The sequence below is a fragment of the Ixodes scapularis genome, unplaced genomic scaffold, assembly GCF_016920785.2.
Source record: "Ixodes scapularis isolate PalLabHiFi unplaced genomic scaffold, ASM1692078v2 PGA_scaffold2__306_contigs__length_199485367, whole genome shotgun sequence".
In the NCBI taxonomy this organism is placed as follows: domain Eukaryota; kingdom Metazoa; phylum Arthropoda; class Arachnida; order Ixodida; family Ixodidae; genus Ixodes; species Ixodes scapularis.
The window spans coordinates 85,397,503-85,415,490 of NW_024609857.1; the positions used below are offsets into that span (position 1 = coordinate 85,397,503).

At 48.1% G+C, this 17,988-nt stretch overlaps 1 protein-coding gene across 1 annotated transcript in view; it reads left to right on the forward strand.

The window, feature by feature from the left end:
* The window catches only part of LOC8026619 (homogentisate 1,2-dioxygenase), a 42,796-nt gene extending 26,505 nt beyond the window's left edge, over positions 1 to 16,291 (forward strand). Inside the window, exons 12-15 of the mRNA XM_040206944.3 lie at positions 673 to 799; positions 2,473 to 2,525; positions 11,989 to 12,117; positions 16,098 to 16,291. Of these exons, the coding sequence (XP_040062878.3) occupies positions 673 to 799; positions 2,473 to 2,525; positions 11,989 to 12,117; positions 16,098 to 16,244 (456 nt within the window). The 3' untranslated portion in view covers positions 16,245 to 16,291. The remainder of the gene's footprint in view (positions 1 to 672; positions 800 to 2,472; positions 2,526 to 11,988; positions 12,118 to 16,097) is intronic.
* The last annotated feature ends 1,697 nt before the right edge of the window (positions 16,292 to 17,988 follow it).

The window sequence follows — 17,988 nt, forward strand, 5'->3', positions numbered from 1 at the left end:
AGATTGATCGAGAACCCCAAGAAGGCGAATGATAGACACGCGTGTCCCTAAGTATAGCTCTGCGAAAGTGGTTATCATGTGAAGCTTACCATATACTTAAAAAAAAAGATGTATGAGACTGGTTGTGCTTTGAATGTATGACGGGATACGTATACGTTCGAAGTCTGACTCTGCATGTACTTTCGTGCAAAATTATGAAGGAAAACCGTCATTGTAACCTACGACAGAAGAGTAAGTCACGAGGAAGATATATTTTTGGAAGAATAGTATATGAATTGAAAAATGTGGGCCAGTGAAATGCCCTCGAACGTTAATTCGAAAAATAAATGACCTTAAGTCAATATTGTATTAAACTGCGTTTAGATAAATCATAGTAATAGTGTCACCACTTCATGTGCTACCCGAATAAGTGTACGCAATGACGCCTAAGGCAAAACAGCGTCATGGTTTGCATAATACGTTGTCGTTAATCTATATTTAGAAATAATGGAAACAGCGCGCAAACGACAAGGACGGGAGGAAAAGGAGTACACAGGACGAGCGCTCGTCCTGTGTACTCCTTTTCCTCCCGTCCTTGTCGTTTGCGCGCTGTTTCCATTATTTCTAAGCATGAACCAACTCGCCCACATCGCTACTTTGATTCAGTTAATCTATACTTTAAATCGTTTTCAGGATTCTTCCATCTTCACCCTTCTGACCTGTTCGTCCGCAAACCTCGGAAAGGCGCTCGTCAATGTAACCATCTTTCGACCACGTTGGTCTGTGGCAGATCACACCTTCAGGCCTCCTTTTTACCACAGTAAGAAAGACAGCGTGTCCTCTACTAGGTGGAATATGGGGACGGTGCACAGGACAGGGCATACTCGTACAGAAAGGACATACATGGTCATATCAATAATTGGGAAATAGGACCATATATATATATATATATATATATATATATATATATCATTGCTATATATCGGGGGGGGGGGGGGACCTTACTTGACCAAGTCTTGATATGGCCCTCTATGACACATCTGTACAAGTGGTTAAGAAGACAATGATAACTAAGCAAAAAACGGAGACGGATACGTAATCCGATCCAAGCAAATTTTTTTTAACGAATATAATTACACAACAGTTGCTTCTATGGTGACCGACAGCTGAAGGAACGCAGGAAATGGACTATTATGTTCAAGCTTCACGCTTCCCGATTGGTTCTTTGGCGTTCTCATCAGCTAACGCCTATATTTCATTGGCTGCGAAGCGATGATTAAATGCTCGGGGATCACCAGGTCCTGCGTTGTCAACTTAGGAATGTGCACTCGCCTGGAAACGAAACGTAATTCCTTTCAAACGTTTCTTTTTAAAATGGTAATCTCAATTTTATTTGTGGCATTTCGCGATGTGCCCCGAGGGCACGAGAATCGATTTATAGAAAAGCAATTATATCAATAATTCATCACAGATGTAGTACAAGTGACGTAATTATTGTAGGTATATGTATATTTAATCACGAATAAAGCTGTACTTTCTTTAAGAAAAAAATTTCATTTTCACATTTTCGGCCAGTTAGCAACTTGCATCAAAAATCTATAATTGGTCACCTTTTAAAATGCTTTGGTCAGCAGCACCTACGAGCAAGAGGCCCTAAATGTTTGTTGTTCGCGCAGCTCTATTCCATTCAATTTTAACAGTAATTTCTGTTAAGAAATATCGAGTAACAAAGTGCTGTGTGGCATGCATCCTGAGTGAAACCGTACACGTGTCCGATAATTCTCTTTAGATAAATAATAGACTGCTGTTGATACCTTTTCTACGAAAAAACGACATATAACGAGCGGAATTTGTGACGTCTGAAACCCCAATATTTATTTTAGCTCTGCGCGAAGCATTAGAATGTGGCTTAAATGCACATATCAATTTGTGCTTTAGTAGAGCCGAGTATTTGCCAAGAAAAGCAAGGTCCAATTAAAACCAGAAATCTAGCGGAGCAGAACGAGATGTTTGAGAGTCACTAAATCACGTGGGTTGCTTCACTCCACGCAATTACTCGTTAATGCTAGATTTTTCTTAGTCTAAATTAAACGTACGTTTAATGCTTAGGTGCTCATTAAAACTTTTTTATGCATTATCGCATTTTTGAGTAATTGGAAGGCCCTGCCTCTGATGAATTGTCAAATATTTTTAATTATCTCTCGTCATCGAATGTGATTAAAGAAATAAATAGGTAAGCCCTGACCAGTCGTCTCGACCGGCTGGTTTTGTCCCTGAGTGGCGGTATTTTAAAGCATATATATTAGTTTCTTCTCACATGGTTCTGTACAAGTTGTGCTTTTGTGAAACTGTAGGCTTGGCGTAAAAAAGGTTATAAAACGCTCTTAGGAACCTTTTTTTTCTTTTAAAGCTTGTCGTACTTCTGATGGCGAGATGAGCCAAACTGGACTATTGTAAGTGACTCCTGACTTTGCATATTTATCTCTTCCACAGGAAACAGCATGAGTGAGTTCATGGGACTGATCTCCACTGAATACAAACTCGGTGTAAGTAAGCTAATAAAACAATTAAACGAAGACACTTAATGCTGCTTACCCGTAGGAATGCTGTCGCATTCCTACACGCAGCGCGTTCCTACAAGCAGCGCTAAACATCTTCCTTTTTCACACGGCGGTCCGGGGGTGTCATCACGCTCCTCCACTGCGCGGGTGCGGCACCCCCGCCGGCTCCACGGCTTCCTTGACGATGCATCCGCGTTGCTGTGCTTTTCTTTGCGTTTTATTTCTGAAGCGCGTCCGCTTTGACCTTGAGCGCCCTGCCGGCTTCCTTGACGAGGCATCTGCGTTGCTGGACTTTTCTTTGTGCTTTATTTCTGAGGCGCGTCCGCTTTGACCTTGAGCGCCCTGCCGGCTTCCTTGACGATGCATCCGCGTTGCTGTGCTTTTCTTTGTGTTTTATTTCTGAGGCGCGTCCGCTTTGACCCTGAGCGCCCTGCCGGCTTCCTTGACGAGGCATCTGCGTTGCTGGGCTTTTCTTTGTGCTTTATTTCTGAGGCGCGTCCGCTTTGACCTTGAGCGCCCTGCCGGCTTCCTTGACGATGCATCCGCGTTGCTGTGCTTTTCTTTGTGTTTTATTTCTGAGGCGCGTCCGCTTTGACCCTGAGCGCCCTGCCGGCTTCCTTGACGAGGCATCTGCGTTGCTGGGCTTTTCTTTGTGCTTTATTTCTGAGGCGCGTCCGCTTTGACCTTGAGCGCCCTGCCGGCTTCCTTGACGATGCATCCGCGTTGCTGGGCTTTTCTTTGTGCTTTATTTCTGAGGCGCGTCCGCTTTGACCTTGAGCGCCCTGCCGGCTTCCTTGACGAGGCATCTGCGTTGCTGGGCTTTTCTTTGTGCTTTATTTCTGAGGCGCGTCCGCTTTGACCTTGAGCGCCCTGCCGGCTTCCTTGACGAGGCATCTGCGTTGCTGGGCTTTTCTTTGTGCTTTATTTCTGAGGCGCGTCCGCTTTGACCTTGAGCGCCCTGCCGGCTTCCTTGACGATGCATCCGCGTTGCTGTGCTTTTCTTTGTGTTTTATTTCTGAGGCGCGTCCGCTTTGACCCTGAGCGCCCTGCCGGCTTCCTTGACGAGGCATCTGCGTTGCTGGGCTTTTCTTTGTGCTTTATTTCTGAGGCGCGTCCGCTTTGACCTTGAGCGCCCTGCCGGCTTCCTTGACGATGCATCCGCGTTGCTGTGCTTTTCTTTGTGTTTTATTTCTGAGGCGCGTCCGCTTTGACCCTGAGCGCCCTGCCGGCTTCTTTGACGAGGCATCTGCGTTGCTGGGCTTTTCTTTGTGCTTTATTTCTGAGGCGCGTCCGCTTTGACCTTGAGCGCCCTGCCGGCTTCCTTGACGAGGCATCTGCGTTGCTGGGCTTTTCTTTGTGCTTTATTTCTGAGGCGCGTCCGCTTTGACCTTGAGCGCCCTGCCGGCTTCCTTGACGAGGCATCTGCGTTGCTGGACTTTTCTTTGTGCTTTATTTCTGAGGCGCGTCCGCTTTGACCTTGAGCGCCCTGCCGGCTTCCTTGACGATGCATCCGCGTTGCTGTGCTTTTCTTTGTGTTTTATTTCTGAGGCGCGTCCGCTTTGACCCTGAGCGCCCTGCCGGCTTCCTTGACGAGGCATCTGCGTTGCTGGGCTTTTCTTTGTGCTTTATTTCTGAGGCGCGTCCGCTTTGACCTTGAGCGCCCTGCCGGCTTCCTTGACGATGCATCCGCGTTGCTGTGCTTTTCTTTGTGTTTTATTTCTGAGGCGCGTCCGCTTTGACCCTGAGCGCCCTGCCGGCTTCCTTGACGAGGCATCTGCGTTGCTGGGCTTTTCTTTGTGCTTTATTTCTGAGGCGCGTCCGCTTTGACCTTGAGCGCCCTGCCGGCTTCCTTGACGAGGCATCTGCGTTGCTGGGCTTTTCTTTGTGCTTTATTTCTGAGGCGCGTCCGCTTTGACCTTGAGCGCCCTGCCGGCTTCCTTGACGAGGCATCTGCGTTGCTGGACTTTTCTTTGTGCTTTATTTCTGAGGCGCGTCCGCTTTGACCTTGAGCGCCCTGCCGGCTTCCTTGACGATGCATCCGCGTTGCTGTGCTTTTCTTTGTGTTTTATTTCTGAGGCGCGTCCGCTTTGACCCTGAGCGCCCTGCCGGCTTCCTTGACGAGGCATCTGCGTTGCTGGGCTTTTCTTTGTGCTTTATTTCTGAGGCGCGTCCGCTTTGACCTTGAGCGCCCTGCCGGCTTCCTTGACGATGCATCCGCGTTGCTGTGCTTTTCTTTGTGTTTTATTTCTGAGGCGCGTCCGCTTTGACCCTGAGCGCCCTGCCGGCTTCCTTGACGAGGCATCTGCGTTGCTGGGCTTTTCTTTGTGCTTTATTTCTGAGGCGCGTCCGCTTTGACCTTGAGCGCCCTGCCGGCTTCCTTGACGAGGCATCTGCGTTGCTGGGCTTTTCTTTGTGCTTTATTTCTGAGGCACGTCCGCTTTGACCTTGAGCGCCCTGCCGGCTTCCTTGACGAGGTATCCGCGTTGCTGGGCTTTTCTTTGTGCTTTATTTCTGAGGCGCGTCCGCTTTGACCTTGAGCGCCCTGCCGGCTTCCTTGACGAGGCATCTGCGTTGCTGGGCTTTTCTTTGTGCTTTATTTCTGAGGCGCGTCCGCTTTGACCTTGAGCGCCCTGCCGGCTTCCTTGACGATGCATCCGCGTTGCTGTGCTATTCTTTGTGTTTTATTTCTGAGGCGCGTCCGCTTTGACCCTGAGCGCCCTGCCGGCTTCCTTGACGAGGCATCCGCGTTGCTGGGCTTTTCTTTGTGCTTTATTTCTGAGGCGCGTCCGCTTTGACCTTGAGCGCCCTGCCGGCTTCCTTGACGAGGCATCTCGTTGCTGGGCTTTTCTTTGTGCTTTATTTCTGAGGCGCGTCCGCTTTGACCTTGAGCGCCCTGCCGGCTTCCTTGACGAGGCATCTGCGTTGCTGGGCTTTTCTTTGTGCTTTATTTCTGAGGCGCGTCCGCTTTGACCTTGAGCGCCCTGCCGGCTTCCTTGACGAGGCATCCGCGTTGCTGTGCTTTTCTTTGTGTTTTATTTCTGAGGCACGTCCGCTTTGACCTTGAGCGCCCTGCCGGCTTCCTTGACGAGGCATCTGCGTTGCTGGGCTTTTCTTTGTGCTTTATTTCTGAGGCGCGTCCGCTTTGACCTTGAGCGCCCTGCCGGCTTCCTTGACGAGGCATCCGCGTTGCTGTGCTTTTCTTTGTGTTTTATTTCTGAGGCACGTCCGCTTTGACCTTGAGCGCCCTGCCGGCTTCCTTGACGATGCATCCGCGTTGCTGGGCTTTTCTTTGTGCTTTATTTCTGAGGCGCGTCCGCTTTGACCTTGAGCGCCCTGCCGGCTTCCTTGACGAGGCATCTGCGTTGCTGGGCTTTTCTTTGTGCTTTATTTCTGAGGCGCGTCCGCTTTGACCTTGAGCGCCCTGCCGGCTTCCTTGACGATGCATCCGCGTTGCTGTGCTATTCTTTGTGTTTTATTTCTGAGGCGCGTCCGCTTTGACCCTGAGCGCCCTGCCGGCTTCCTTGACGAGGCATCCGCGTTGCTGGGCTTTTCTTTGTGCTTTATTTCTGAGGCGCGTCCGCTTTGACCTTGAGCGCCCTGCCGGCTTCCTTGACGAGGCATCTGCGTTGCTGGGCTTTTCTTTGTGCTTTATTTCTGAGGCGCGTCCGCTTTGACCTTGAGCGCCCTGCCGGCTTCCTTGACGAGGCATCTGCGTTGCTGGGCTTTTCTTTGTGCTTTATTTCTGAGGCGCGTCCGCTTTGACCTTGAGCGCCCTGCCGGCTTCCTTGACGAGGCATCCGCGTTGCTGTGCTTTTCTTTGTGTTTTATTTCTGAGGCGCGTCCGCTTTGACCTTGAGCGCCCTGCCGGCTTCCTTGACGAGGCATCTGCGTTGCTGTGCGTTTATTTGTGTTTAATATTTTTTCTGAGGCGCATTGGCTTTGGAGCCAATGGGAATTCATGTGTCGTCTTGCTAAGCCAATGTGATTTTACGTGCAGTTTTTCTCAGCCAAAACGGGAATTTAGATGCCGTTTCACTCAGCCAATGGGTATTTAGGTGCCGTTTTTCGCTCCATGGGACAGTTAATGCTTTCGCATTAATAAAAACAACAATTGCGGATGCTTTTTATTTGTCGATTAGATGGTTATGGGCAGCGTTTAATTTTACGAGAAACACAACCAACGCTGAGGCTCACTATTCACTATCGTGGCAAGGGCAGTCGTGTCCTTTTAAAACGTCGCCTGGTCGCTCTTTCTTTTCTTTTCCTTGCGAGGACACGCGACGAGTGCGAGCGAGTGCAGTTGGTTCGCGGAGCAGGTGTTTAATGGCTGGCCAACTCCATAGAGTTACTACAATAAACGCTAAATGCTCAGCTGGCGCTAGTGTCTACGGGACTTCCGGTTGCAAATTAAAGCAGACAGCAAACAGTCTACTTTTCCAGTTTTCCTCTGTATTCTTATGGGAAAACGTACGTGATATTCTTTCTCTTTGCCAGGGAATAATAGAAATCAGCGTAGTTTCTTTATTTGTGACGGGTACTATGTAGCTTTGTTTACATTATAAAAGTGTAATTTGTTTAGTTAATGTTTTTTTTTATTACTGAGCGATGTTTGAGTTAGCGAAAATTGAGGCCCAGGTCTATATTGTACAGCGTGATGTCAGTACAAGCTATCAATTCTAGCAAAAAAATGAAAGCCGTTTACAACTCCCTGTAACGCCGATTTAGAGCGCAGCCCTTGAGGAGGAGGAGGGGAAGGTACGGAGAGGAGGCTGTGCCCCTCCTCCTCTCCTGCTCGCCTCCCATTTAGGGGAAAATTTCCCTGCTAAATTTAGCGGGAAAAATTTCCCGCTAGACGTAGCGGGGAAAATTTTCTTCGCTAGATATAGACCGTTTCATTAGGGTCATAGCAGAGAGGGTAAAAAGAGAAAAAAAAATGCCTTCCCCCTCTCACCCGCATGTCGTCTGCTCCGCCGAGTGGGCAGTACCTAGCCACCGGCTGGCATACAAACTCTGTTTAAAATCACGTCATTATAGAAATTTCAAGCGCATATGCGCAGATTTTGGTATGCCAGTTATCGTGTATTACTATGCTAGATAAAAATACTAACAGAATCCAATTGCGCTGTTATCTGCGTGCAAATAAAAAACAATAGGGAAAACTGTGTTAGACTGGCCGGTCTCTCCAGCGAAAAGTGAATCCGGTGGCTGTACCTTTTTTACTATACAGAGTTCGTACTGGTGTAGGCCTTAAGCGACCATGAGTGGGTGTCTAAAATAATAAATAAAAACGTGCTCTCCTGCCGCAATACACGCAGTAGTTGAGGGTAGTACTGTCGGCTGACTCAACTGCTATTTAAGTAACGGAAAAAAAATATGTCAGTTGATCATTTACCGAAGCAGAACAACAGAGAGCTCTAGGCTGATTTTGGAGTAGCCATAACTATTCTAAGAACGCGAACCACTCCACAACGGCAGCCACGAGCGAGAGTTCGATGTTCAGTACAGCCCGCCGATACAGCCCAAAGATGGAGAATGGCAAACTCCCGTTTTGTCGTCTGCTAGCGGAGTCAGGCGCGTGCCCTCTCTCCCGTTTTACCCCGCCGAACCCGCTGAATTTCCCTGATGTATAGAGAGGGCGCTGCTGTCGAACAAAATGGTGCCGCCCAGAGAGAGCTAAATGGAATGGTCTATAGCGGAGAAATATTCCCCGCTAAATTTAGCGAGGAAAAGTTTCCGCTAAGTATAGCGAGAAAAATTTTTCGATAAATTTAGTGGGGGAAAATTTTCCGCTAGATTTAGCGGGAAAAATTTTCTGCTAAATTTAGCGGGGAAACTTTTCCGCTAGATTTAGCGGGGAGAACTTCCCGCTGGATTTAGTGGGAAAAATTTTCCTCTAGATTTAGCGGCGAAAATTTTCCGCTAGATTTAGCGGGGAAAATTTCCCGCTAGAATTAGCGGGGAAAACTTTCCGCTAAATTTAGCGGGAAAAATTTTCCGCTCAATTTAGAGGAGAAATTTACCCATCATTCACCGCGCGGTTACGCCGACGGCGACGGCGACGCCACTCAAGCCGGAAACGGGCGCCTAAGAGCTGCGCTCTAAAACATGAAAGACGTTTACAATTCTCCGCAACGCCAAATTGGAGCGCAGCTCTTGAGGAGGAGGAGGGGAAGGTATGCGTCTCCTCCTTCCCTGCTAAATTTAGCGGGAATATTGACAATGTTAAATGCGGGGACGTCACGTGACGTCAAGTGTGACGTCACACGTTACGTGTTTCTCATATTGACGTCACACACGGCGTCACGAGGGTAACGTTTTGCCGCTACCCTCGTGAACACTCCCGGGAATAACGAGGGCAACCCTCACGGGGATTATCCTTACGAGGGTAGCCCCCGTGGAGGTGACCTTCATGAGGGTTACCCTCACGGGGGTGAGGGTAACCTTCATGTGGGTTACCCTCATAAAGGCAACCCCCTTGAGGGTTACTCTCATGGGGTCACCCTCATCCCCATGAGCGTTATGTAACCCCGTGAGTGTAACGTAACCTCCGTGAGGGTAGCCCTCGTGAGGGTAATGATCACGGGGATCACGTCACCCTCACGGGAGTTACCCTCACGAGAGTAAACCTCGTGAGGATAACCCTGGTTAGGGTTACCCTCACGAGGGTAATCCTCGTAACGTCACGTGTGACGTCACACGTCCCATAAAGTAGCGCGCGGTTACGCCGACGCCGCTCAGCCCGCAAACGGGCGCCTCAAGGCTCGTTCACACTCTTGCAACCGAGTAAGACCGAGAGAGACAGAACCGGTTTTTAAGCCTTTTGCGACGTCTTAGGACCGGGTGCGCTGCTGCGGAGCTGGTCCTAAGACGTCGTAAGAGGATTAAAAACCGCTCTTGTCTCTCTCGGTCGTACTCGGTTGCAAGAGTGTGAACGAGCCTTTAGAGCTGCGCTCTTAAAGGAGCTGTGCAACGATATTCAATTGGAATGTATCTCTCTATACACGAGCTTACTGGCACACCTGGGACTCAAGGATACTCACACGCAACGCCATTGGCCAAGAAACTCCTTTGTTGCGGTGTAATTTCAAGGACAAAAGCGATCCTTTTCATTCAATCTCTCCTTTGCAAAATTTGATGACGTAACTCGGGGGTCCCAGTACACCCAAGTGACGATATTTGAATGCGGTTCATAGATTGGACCCGAGCATTGCGTGGGCACTCGACTTGGGCTCGTGACAATTGCTAGCTCGAGAAGCATTCGGGTTTTGACCCGTGTCCAATCGCTGCAACGACGACAACAGCCGAGCCATAACAATGCCTGGAACTCAGCGCGTGTCCTGCGCTTTGCCAACCCCAGCGCGTGGCTATGATCAACACTGGCGGCATATAATCGGCTCCAGATCACGTGGCCGCTTGTTCTGGCTGCGAGTTGAGGGGGTGAACGCTGCTCGTTTTTCTTAAATTGTTTTCTGGAACTTCTATTGCGTGGGGTTAAAAACGAACGCGTGTTTCATAGGTCATTAACGTTAGGGATCCGTTTTAAGCGGTATTTGCGCAAAGTACAAATATTGTTGCATTGGTCCTTTAAAGAGTCAATACAAAGTGCGTAGGGTTTATTCAAGCTGTTGTACCATTCAGATGACGGAAACGCAGTTCGTTATTAATGCACAGTTTGTTACTAACTCAGTAAGTATTCTTAGTTTCATAACTCCATGCTGTGTTCTTGTCGTCTGTTTTGATTGTTTGATTTGGCATATATTAGCACCCTTTTGGTATTTTGTCAATTTGATTCACTAAGTGCGTGCCCTATAATAGCAGTCCGCAACGTTAACACGTCTTATACACGTGCATTGGGCTATTTTAGCGCAGTGTTCAAGGCCACGAATTCCAAAAAAAAAAAACACTCTAAGTGACACATATTTTTGTAGATCCGATTGTAAAACGTTCCAAACTTTTTATTCTCTGGTAGCACTAAGCAAAGTTTGCTCTTAGAATCGAGCGCGAAGAGAAAACGCATGCGCGTTTTCCAATAGGAATGGATTACCGGAAGTCAGATTTAGATTGTTTGTAGTCGGCTTCAGAATGCAACAGCACACGAGCGACACCTGAACCTCCAGCGTTTATTGCAATAACTCTATAGCCAACTCTCAACAAGTCGCAGGATGAGAGCGGCACGGCGTCGTTTTCAGCTTCCCGAGTTAACTGCTGTGGTGTGTGCTCGAGGCGAACGAGATGTCGAAGCCATATTTAATGTAGAAATACAGAGCTCAAGGCAAAACACCTAAAGGACCGCCCTGCCGTTGCCATGCTCTCAGTGACTAAATAGCGTCAGTTAAATAACGTATGACTGCCATGTTTCTTGCTGTTTATTGGAGTTGGGCAGCGATCTAAGCACGCAATCAAACGCCGTTCAACGGCTGTAGGGCGGCTGCAAGCCTGCTTCCTCGGTAGACAAAGCTGACTCCAATGACCACATCTTTGTCGACGTTCCAAGTCAGAGGAGAGTTAGGGGCCAAAGGCTTCAACGAAATCTGCACTGTTGATCTGACGTGTATTGCATGTCTGGAAGCGTATTAGGCTAAAAAAGGCAATGAAATGCTCCATCTATACTTCATTAACCCCTAAGGTGACAGTGACGTGGAAGCTTCGTGCTCCTTGGACCAGTCAAACGTCTATCTTTAACGTGACCTCGTTCTCGGCTATATCCACGCGCAGAGAGCTTGACTGCAGAAAGAAGAGTCTGTCGATTGATCTGGCAAGCAAGTATAGCTTCCACACACTCTCATATTAGGGGGAGAACTGAGTACAAGATTTTCCAGGTTGGATTTTAGTTGGCAATAGGGAGCTGAGTAGTTTCCCCACGTTCATTCGTAAATTCCGCTCTAGGGAAGTTTTAGAAACGTGGTTTCACTTTCGGTTATTCGCGTTAGGCCATGTGGATGAGCAGCATTCGCTACTTTTCATAATGGTTTGCATACAGAGGATTAGTTATAAGCGTTGTTGCTGAAACTCTCAAGCACAGAGAGTGACTCCGTCGACGACAGAGCTCAGTAAGTATCACCGGGGACGTATTTCAGCCGCCAAATCCAGGCTTCCTTAGAATTTTTTTTTTTTTTTTTTGAGTGGCCCCCGCGGCATCCCCTGCGGCCATTTTGACCTCCGACAGGTCGACTTCTCGGTCGCCTGCTTGTCTTAGGTCCGAATAAATACCTGCATCTATAAAAATCGGGCACCAGCGTTGCCCTTTTATACGTTCCCGACTATTCTGCCTGGCGTAGTCGATCAGGACACGAAAGAACTAGAGCGAAAAACATCGCCTCTGCGCACAGAGATACTTAGCGCGAAAGTTCATCAACATGGCGTCGGGTGAGACTTAGAGCCGAAAGGATCTCTCTATGGAATCACTCAAGTGAAAATTGTGGTGGGACTTTCACGTTCTTTGTTTCAGGAGAAAAGGTTCCAGCCCGGAGGTGCCACATTTCACGGCATGATGGCTTCTCATGGTGTGGACGCCGAGTGGTACGAGTACAACAGGACAGTCGAACTGGTCCCAAAGCGCGTCGGTGAAGGATCTATGGTCAGTTATGTCGAACCTTATTTCTGCTCCTGTCATATGTGTGCTTAATAATCTTCATGATGTCGAGACGGCTAGGCACATTCCCATTTGCCGCTTCCTTTAAGTCTTGGTGAGTGTTTTAAAGCCAGCCCATACATAATACAAAAGGCACGGTGTCTGCTTCAGTCATGATGAGAGAAATGCACGCGGACGCGCCTCAATGATGTCGGTCGCATGTTTGCTTCATACACATGCATGCTCCGAGCATTTCTGCAGACAGATTTGCACGACATGTGACAGGACAGTTATACAAGGAAGAAAAAACATGCCTGAGACAATGTTTGCAGGTTGTTTGTTATATAATGTATAACAAGTGTGGTAGCGCCTTAAGGGCTTGTGAAACGTTTGCGGACAGGTTGTTGTTCAGCGCAGTGTACCATATTCTTTAGCCTGAGCTAGAGAGTCATAAACATTTCTCGCTTCCTGCAGATTGAATTTGAACGAAAAAATGAAACAAAACCACGAGAAAGTTTTCTGTTCAGCCATGGTAGAAGATGAGAAAGGTGTGTGAACAAGGCTAGTAAAGGTGGCAAAAGTTTTCGGGTTTTGCTTATCTCCCTTCAGGGGCATTGTCGGTTTAGCCGACTTAGCTCAGGAGCGGTACCGCGAGCCGTGTGGCCGTGATAATAGGGAGTTTTCGTAGATCGTTTCCGCTGTCCCGCAACGCTCTCCGCACCCAGATACGCTAGCCAGAACTCTACAGCCAAAGCCATCGGCTCGCAGGTGCAGTAGCGGCTGCTTCGTTGCGGAAGGCTTAGCGGAGGGGGCAACGCGGTCTACGAAAACTCCCTAATAGGGAGTTTTCGTAGACCGCGTTTCTCCTCCGCTAAGCCCTCTGCAACGAAGAAGCTGCTAGGGCGCCTGCGCGCCGATGGCCTTGGCTGTAGAGTTCCGGTTACCGTAGTGGGTTGCGGAGAGCGTTGCGGGACAGCGAAAACGATCTACGGAAACTTCCTAATATGCTTGCGAATAACGACGGTTTCTCGAGCTCGAGTTACTCTTGTAGGTCTCCTACTATTCTAGACGTGCTGCGCCATTTCACGGCGCTTGTGAGAATTGCGAGCGAACCTTCGACACGCTTGTTTGGCGAGGTGACGCTGTTCAGACATCAATTTCTTCCATAATCTGCTCGGCTTAGACAGAAAGTATGCGTTCACATAATTTTTGTTGCGTCACACAACGCCAAGATGTCACTGAAACTATCACAGTTAAAAACAAACAAATTAGGGCGAACTGTTGTGAGTGACTTTTTGTGAGCTGTACATATTTTCTGAATCTTATACGGTGACGTACATATGTGACAACCCTCCATGTCAAAGTCTGTTTATAAAAAGTTTTCCCAGACACAGCCTTTTTTTAACGTAATTCTTGAAAATATTAGATAATGTACATAGAGGACGAGAAAAAGGGGCTTCCAGACACGAACTATGTCTATAAACCTAGGGATTGGGACTAATTTTCATTTATTGTACAAAAATATCCACCGCTTAACTTTTAAGGGACAGAAGCTGCAAAAAAAAAAAAAAAAAGATCCGTGTGCTTCTCAAAACATATATTATGTTTATCTTAGAAAAAAAAAACAAAAAAACTACGCATTTGAAACACTCAGCTTCAGCCCAATGTAGCCTAGCGGTTGGGACAACCTGTTGTCAGCTCCCTTAGTTACAGTTATCTGAGTCAAGAGCAAGCTATTATTGGCGAGATGTTTCGGTGGCGCCCTCGTTCGGTTGCCTTTCGTGACGTCATTACCTCGCGAACAACAAGTTCGATGGTGTTCGTAGTGGGCATGGTGGAAGTCTGGAATCATAGCGCTCTCAAAGCAACACTGCCAACGCCGTCAAAATTGAAGTTCTTACATTCCTCTTATTTCCGTCGATGAGACATCCTTTGCTGACGTCAGAGTCAGCATTCCGCCAATTGTGGTGGGCCGACCGCAGCGACGCTTTCGATCGCTCACGTCGCCAATATACAATATACAGGTATCTTTCATGATAGCGGACAACAAAGCCCGCTAAAAGACGTTGATTTATGGCATCTGATACCGAGGAACAAATCTCAATGTCCAAAAAAAAAAAAAAGGATATATCGCTTATAAGTTAGAACGTATTAATTATTAGCGCTAAGTTCGGAAGCTTCGATATCTTGTCCAAGCCACAACCGCTATAATTTGGAGGAGAGAAATTGTTCGTCAGTGCGTAATTTTTTTTTAATTAAAACATAATATTTTCCTTCGAACATTCTTTACGATGTAGTTGCAGCTAATAGTAGTAACAGCAGGAGCCGTAAGCGTTACAAAACCAAAGCTTACAGCTGTCAACGACGCAGTTTCTTGACTTAAAAGAGACACAGATGCGCTTAACTTCACCTCTGCTATACACCTTTCCAAAAAACGCTCCTAGGCCGCCGCCATGTTGCTGATGCTGATGAGACTGGTGCGATTCTCGTGCCCTCTATGAGCTAGAAAATTTCTGCCACTCTCTTGGACTGTAAAGACCCGCTCAGCGCGGTTCTCTACCTACGTTTTTGCGGTTTTGCATTCGACGTTTTCATGCCCCTCTTGGAAGTTTCCACTTAATTTTTTTATGCGTGCTGCGTACCCTTTTTGTGTTATCTTCCACTGTGAGAAATAAGGCTGATAAGTTCCTGCCATTCAAGCATATCTGCTTGAGGTGAAGGACGTCGAATGGCCTTTGACGCGATTTTGCGAAGATTGTTCTCCCCCCTCAAAGGGATGATCCGCTTAGAGTCCTCAGTCAACTCCAAAGATAGTTGTCCGCGGGGTTGTGGTGGGAAACGGGTCAGTCGCGTTCGTTCCTTTGCCTTGGTGCTGTTATGAAAAAAGGAAGCTCTTTCCGAAACGTGCCCCAAAACCAAGTCATCTTGGTTCCGTCCGATCGTCAAGATGTGACTCTCGTCGACTGTGACTGTTTTATTTGAGATCTTTCTCAAATAAATTCCTTTTTAGATAACGCTGCATAGTGTGGTACGTAAACATATTGTTCGAATGTTAACACTTGCTAAATTGCATGGCCGTGTCCTGTCCATCGGCAAACACGTTATTTGTGCGAGTGAAATATGCGTGTCTTTCGGCTATCTTCTGTTGCAAATTATTTTCGACAGCTGAGCGCTTTGTCGTTTGACATACGGCAAATCGGGCGGCGCCGGCAAACTTATCGTAATAAAAACAACAAAAAACTAGAACGATACATACCAGTCGCATTCGTTCTGTCGCACGCGTACCTAAAGACAGTCTATAGGTTTTTTTATTTTTTTTTTTTTTCAAATGTGATACAATGCTTTCTCAATGAACTCGGGAAAATACTAGCACCATGAAACACAAAATGCAGCGGTAAAAGACGAAATTTTAGCCGCCAGCAGTGTTTGAAACTACGCAAGCTGCGCCTATCGAAATCACAGCTCACTCGGTTATGGTTAGCAGTAAGCCGGTGAGAGTCCAGCCTCAAACCCAGTGACTGGGCTCGAAAACGGTTTGCTGTCCCTGGGGTCGAGTGTTTCTTGGAAAGGTGTATAGAAACTATCTCGCTTATACTTGTCACTTCTGACTCGTGTAGGTTCATCCTTCAGACATTCACCCCCCTCCCCCCTTCCCCTATATAAACACTGCCTATTATTTTCCTCCTGCTTCTTGACCTTCTGAAAATCGCGAAACCGTTTTTTCTCCCTATTAGTTTGAAGTGTGTTCGAAGTTATGGCCGATGACAGAACGAGAACGGCAAGCAGGACCTTCAGTTGTCCCGCTCCCGGTTCTGTACCTTCGATAACGGTTCGTTGTCTTGTGAGCCTTGAGTGCGCACGCGCTTCCAAAGCACGACGAAAGACAACGAGCGCGTTCTCGAGGCCAGACATTCAAGAGGGGCACACTTCTGTTCTCATTCAACCAATGAGTATAGATCAGACGTATAGTATCTTGACATCCGCAGGCGTTCATGATCGAGAGTTCGTTGAACATGACGGTGACCAAGTGGGCCGAACACGACTGCGGAAAGCTTGACCCGGACTACTACAAGGAATGGCAGCGCATGGCCAAAAATTTCAACCTCAACTGGAAGCCTCCCAAGAAACAGTAGACGGAGGAACACCGTCTTTTTCCCTAGAGACGGAAGACAAAACTTCGCGCTTGTGATTTTGATTAAATAAATAATATGTGATGCAAGGTTGTTGTAGGATGTCGCAAAATTAGTCTTTAAGATGGTTCTTGGGATTAGGAAGCCTTCTTTTAGCACATTAGTTTTCATAGAAGCACTTCCCGAGTATGGAAAAGCTTGTGGCCTACGTCGAAAGGGCCAATTCTGGCACTCAAATTGACGCGTCTTCATGCACGTCACAGCCCCACCGCTCCCCAACAAGACGCCATATCACGCTTGTCGCTTGGATGAAATAAATAAAATGCGGTGCACGCATAGCCATGATACCAACCGTAGAAGCAATGATGCTATATTCGGAGCATATATATTGAACCGAGTTTGAAAGGGTATGAAGAAAGTCCTGAACTAGTTTTTGTGATTAGGGCAGAGAAAGTATAAATAAAAAAGGGGCGTTTTGTAATGGTGCTTGTGCACGTGCTCTTGATGCCCTAGATGAAAAATGTAGCAAATGCAGTACGAATGGCAAACCGGGTCCTTAACTTCCCACGCAGTATGCGACCGGAGACCGATATGATGCTCCACCAGATGAAACGGAGGGATCGGTGGCCGAGTGGGCTAGCGCACACCAGCTCGGAGCACATGAAGCAAACGCTCGCGCAGCAGAACATTTATGTTATGACTCTCTGTCCGACGCGGCGACCACAATATGTTCGGCGCACCGAGCGCTTCACTCGCATGGAGATAGATGGCGCCTCAGTATCGGGTCCTTCCCAAACCGACCGCTCCGGTTGTTTCTCCCAGCGATTGTCCCGGATTCCCTCGCTCACCGCTTCTTGTTGTACATACGGTGGAAGAAACACAACTAGGTGATTACTCTTTGACCGACGCAGTGGCCACATTATGTTGGACGCACCAAGCGCGCTTCACTCGCACGAGGATAGATGGTGCCGAAGTATTGAATCCCTCCCGAACCGACCATTCCGATTGTTTTTCCCAGCGGTTGTCCCGCAGTCCATCGCTCACCACTTCTTAGTGCACCTCCCAGAGCCCGTAAATCTGTGTTCTCTTCCTTCTTCTTCTTCGTGTTAAGGCTCACATTCGTGCACGATGGTGGCACCTGTGATCGGTACAGCACCAAAGCAAACGCGAGGTCAGCCACTGGCCGCACACCAACACCACATCACCACACCGCGAAAAAGGCGAGCACGCTACGCCGCCGACACCGTGGCCGCCGGGGAGTGACCTCACACCTCAGCGCCCTCCACGGCGGCGCGGAAAAGTACTCTTGGTTCGAGGCTAGTTTCGAACATGATCTGGTCGCTCGCTTCCCGCGGGAAGAGTGGTCAGAGTCATCACCTAAATGTGCTTCTTCCACCGTGTGCAGATCACAGAGGTCCTGAGTTCAATTCCCACCCCTGCCCGTTTCGATCAGGATGAGCATCGTGCCGGCATACGATCGTGTATCACTACTGCGTGGTGTGCACGTTAAAGACCCCAGGCTAGCGGTTGTACCACACTGGCTTATACCCCTGTTACACGGGCACACTTAACCGCGGTTAACTCAGCTTTAACTGCGGTTACGTGGCAGCACAGATGCCGCACTATACCCTCGGACAGCTATTTCAAAAGAAGTGAAGAGAGCGCGTGCACTGCTTCGATGGGTGCTCAAGATGCTCAAGCGCACGTTCGCCCATAGCTCTGACTGCATCGCCGCAGAATGTTGTCG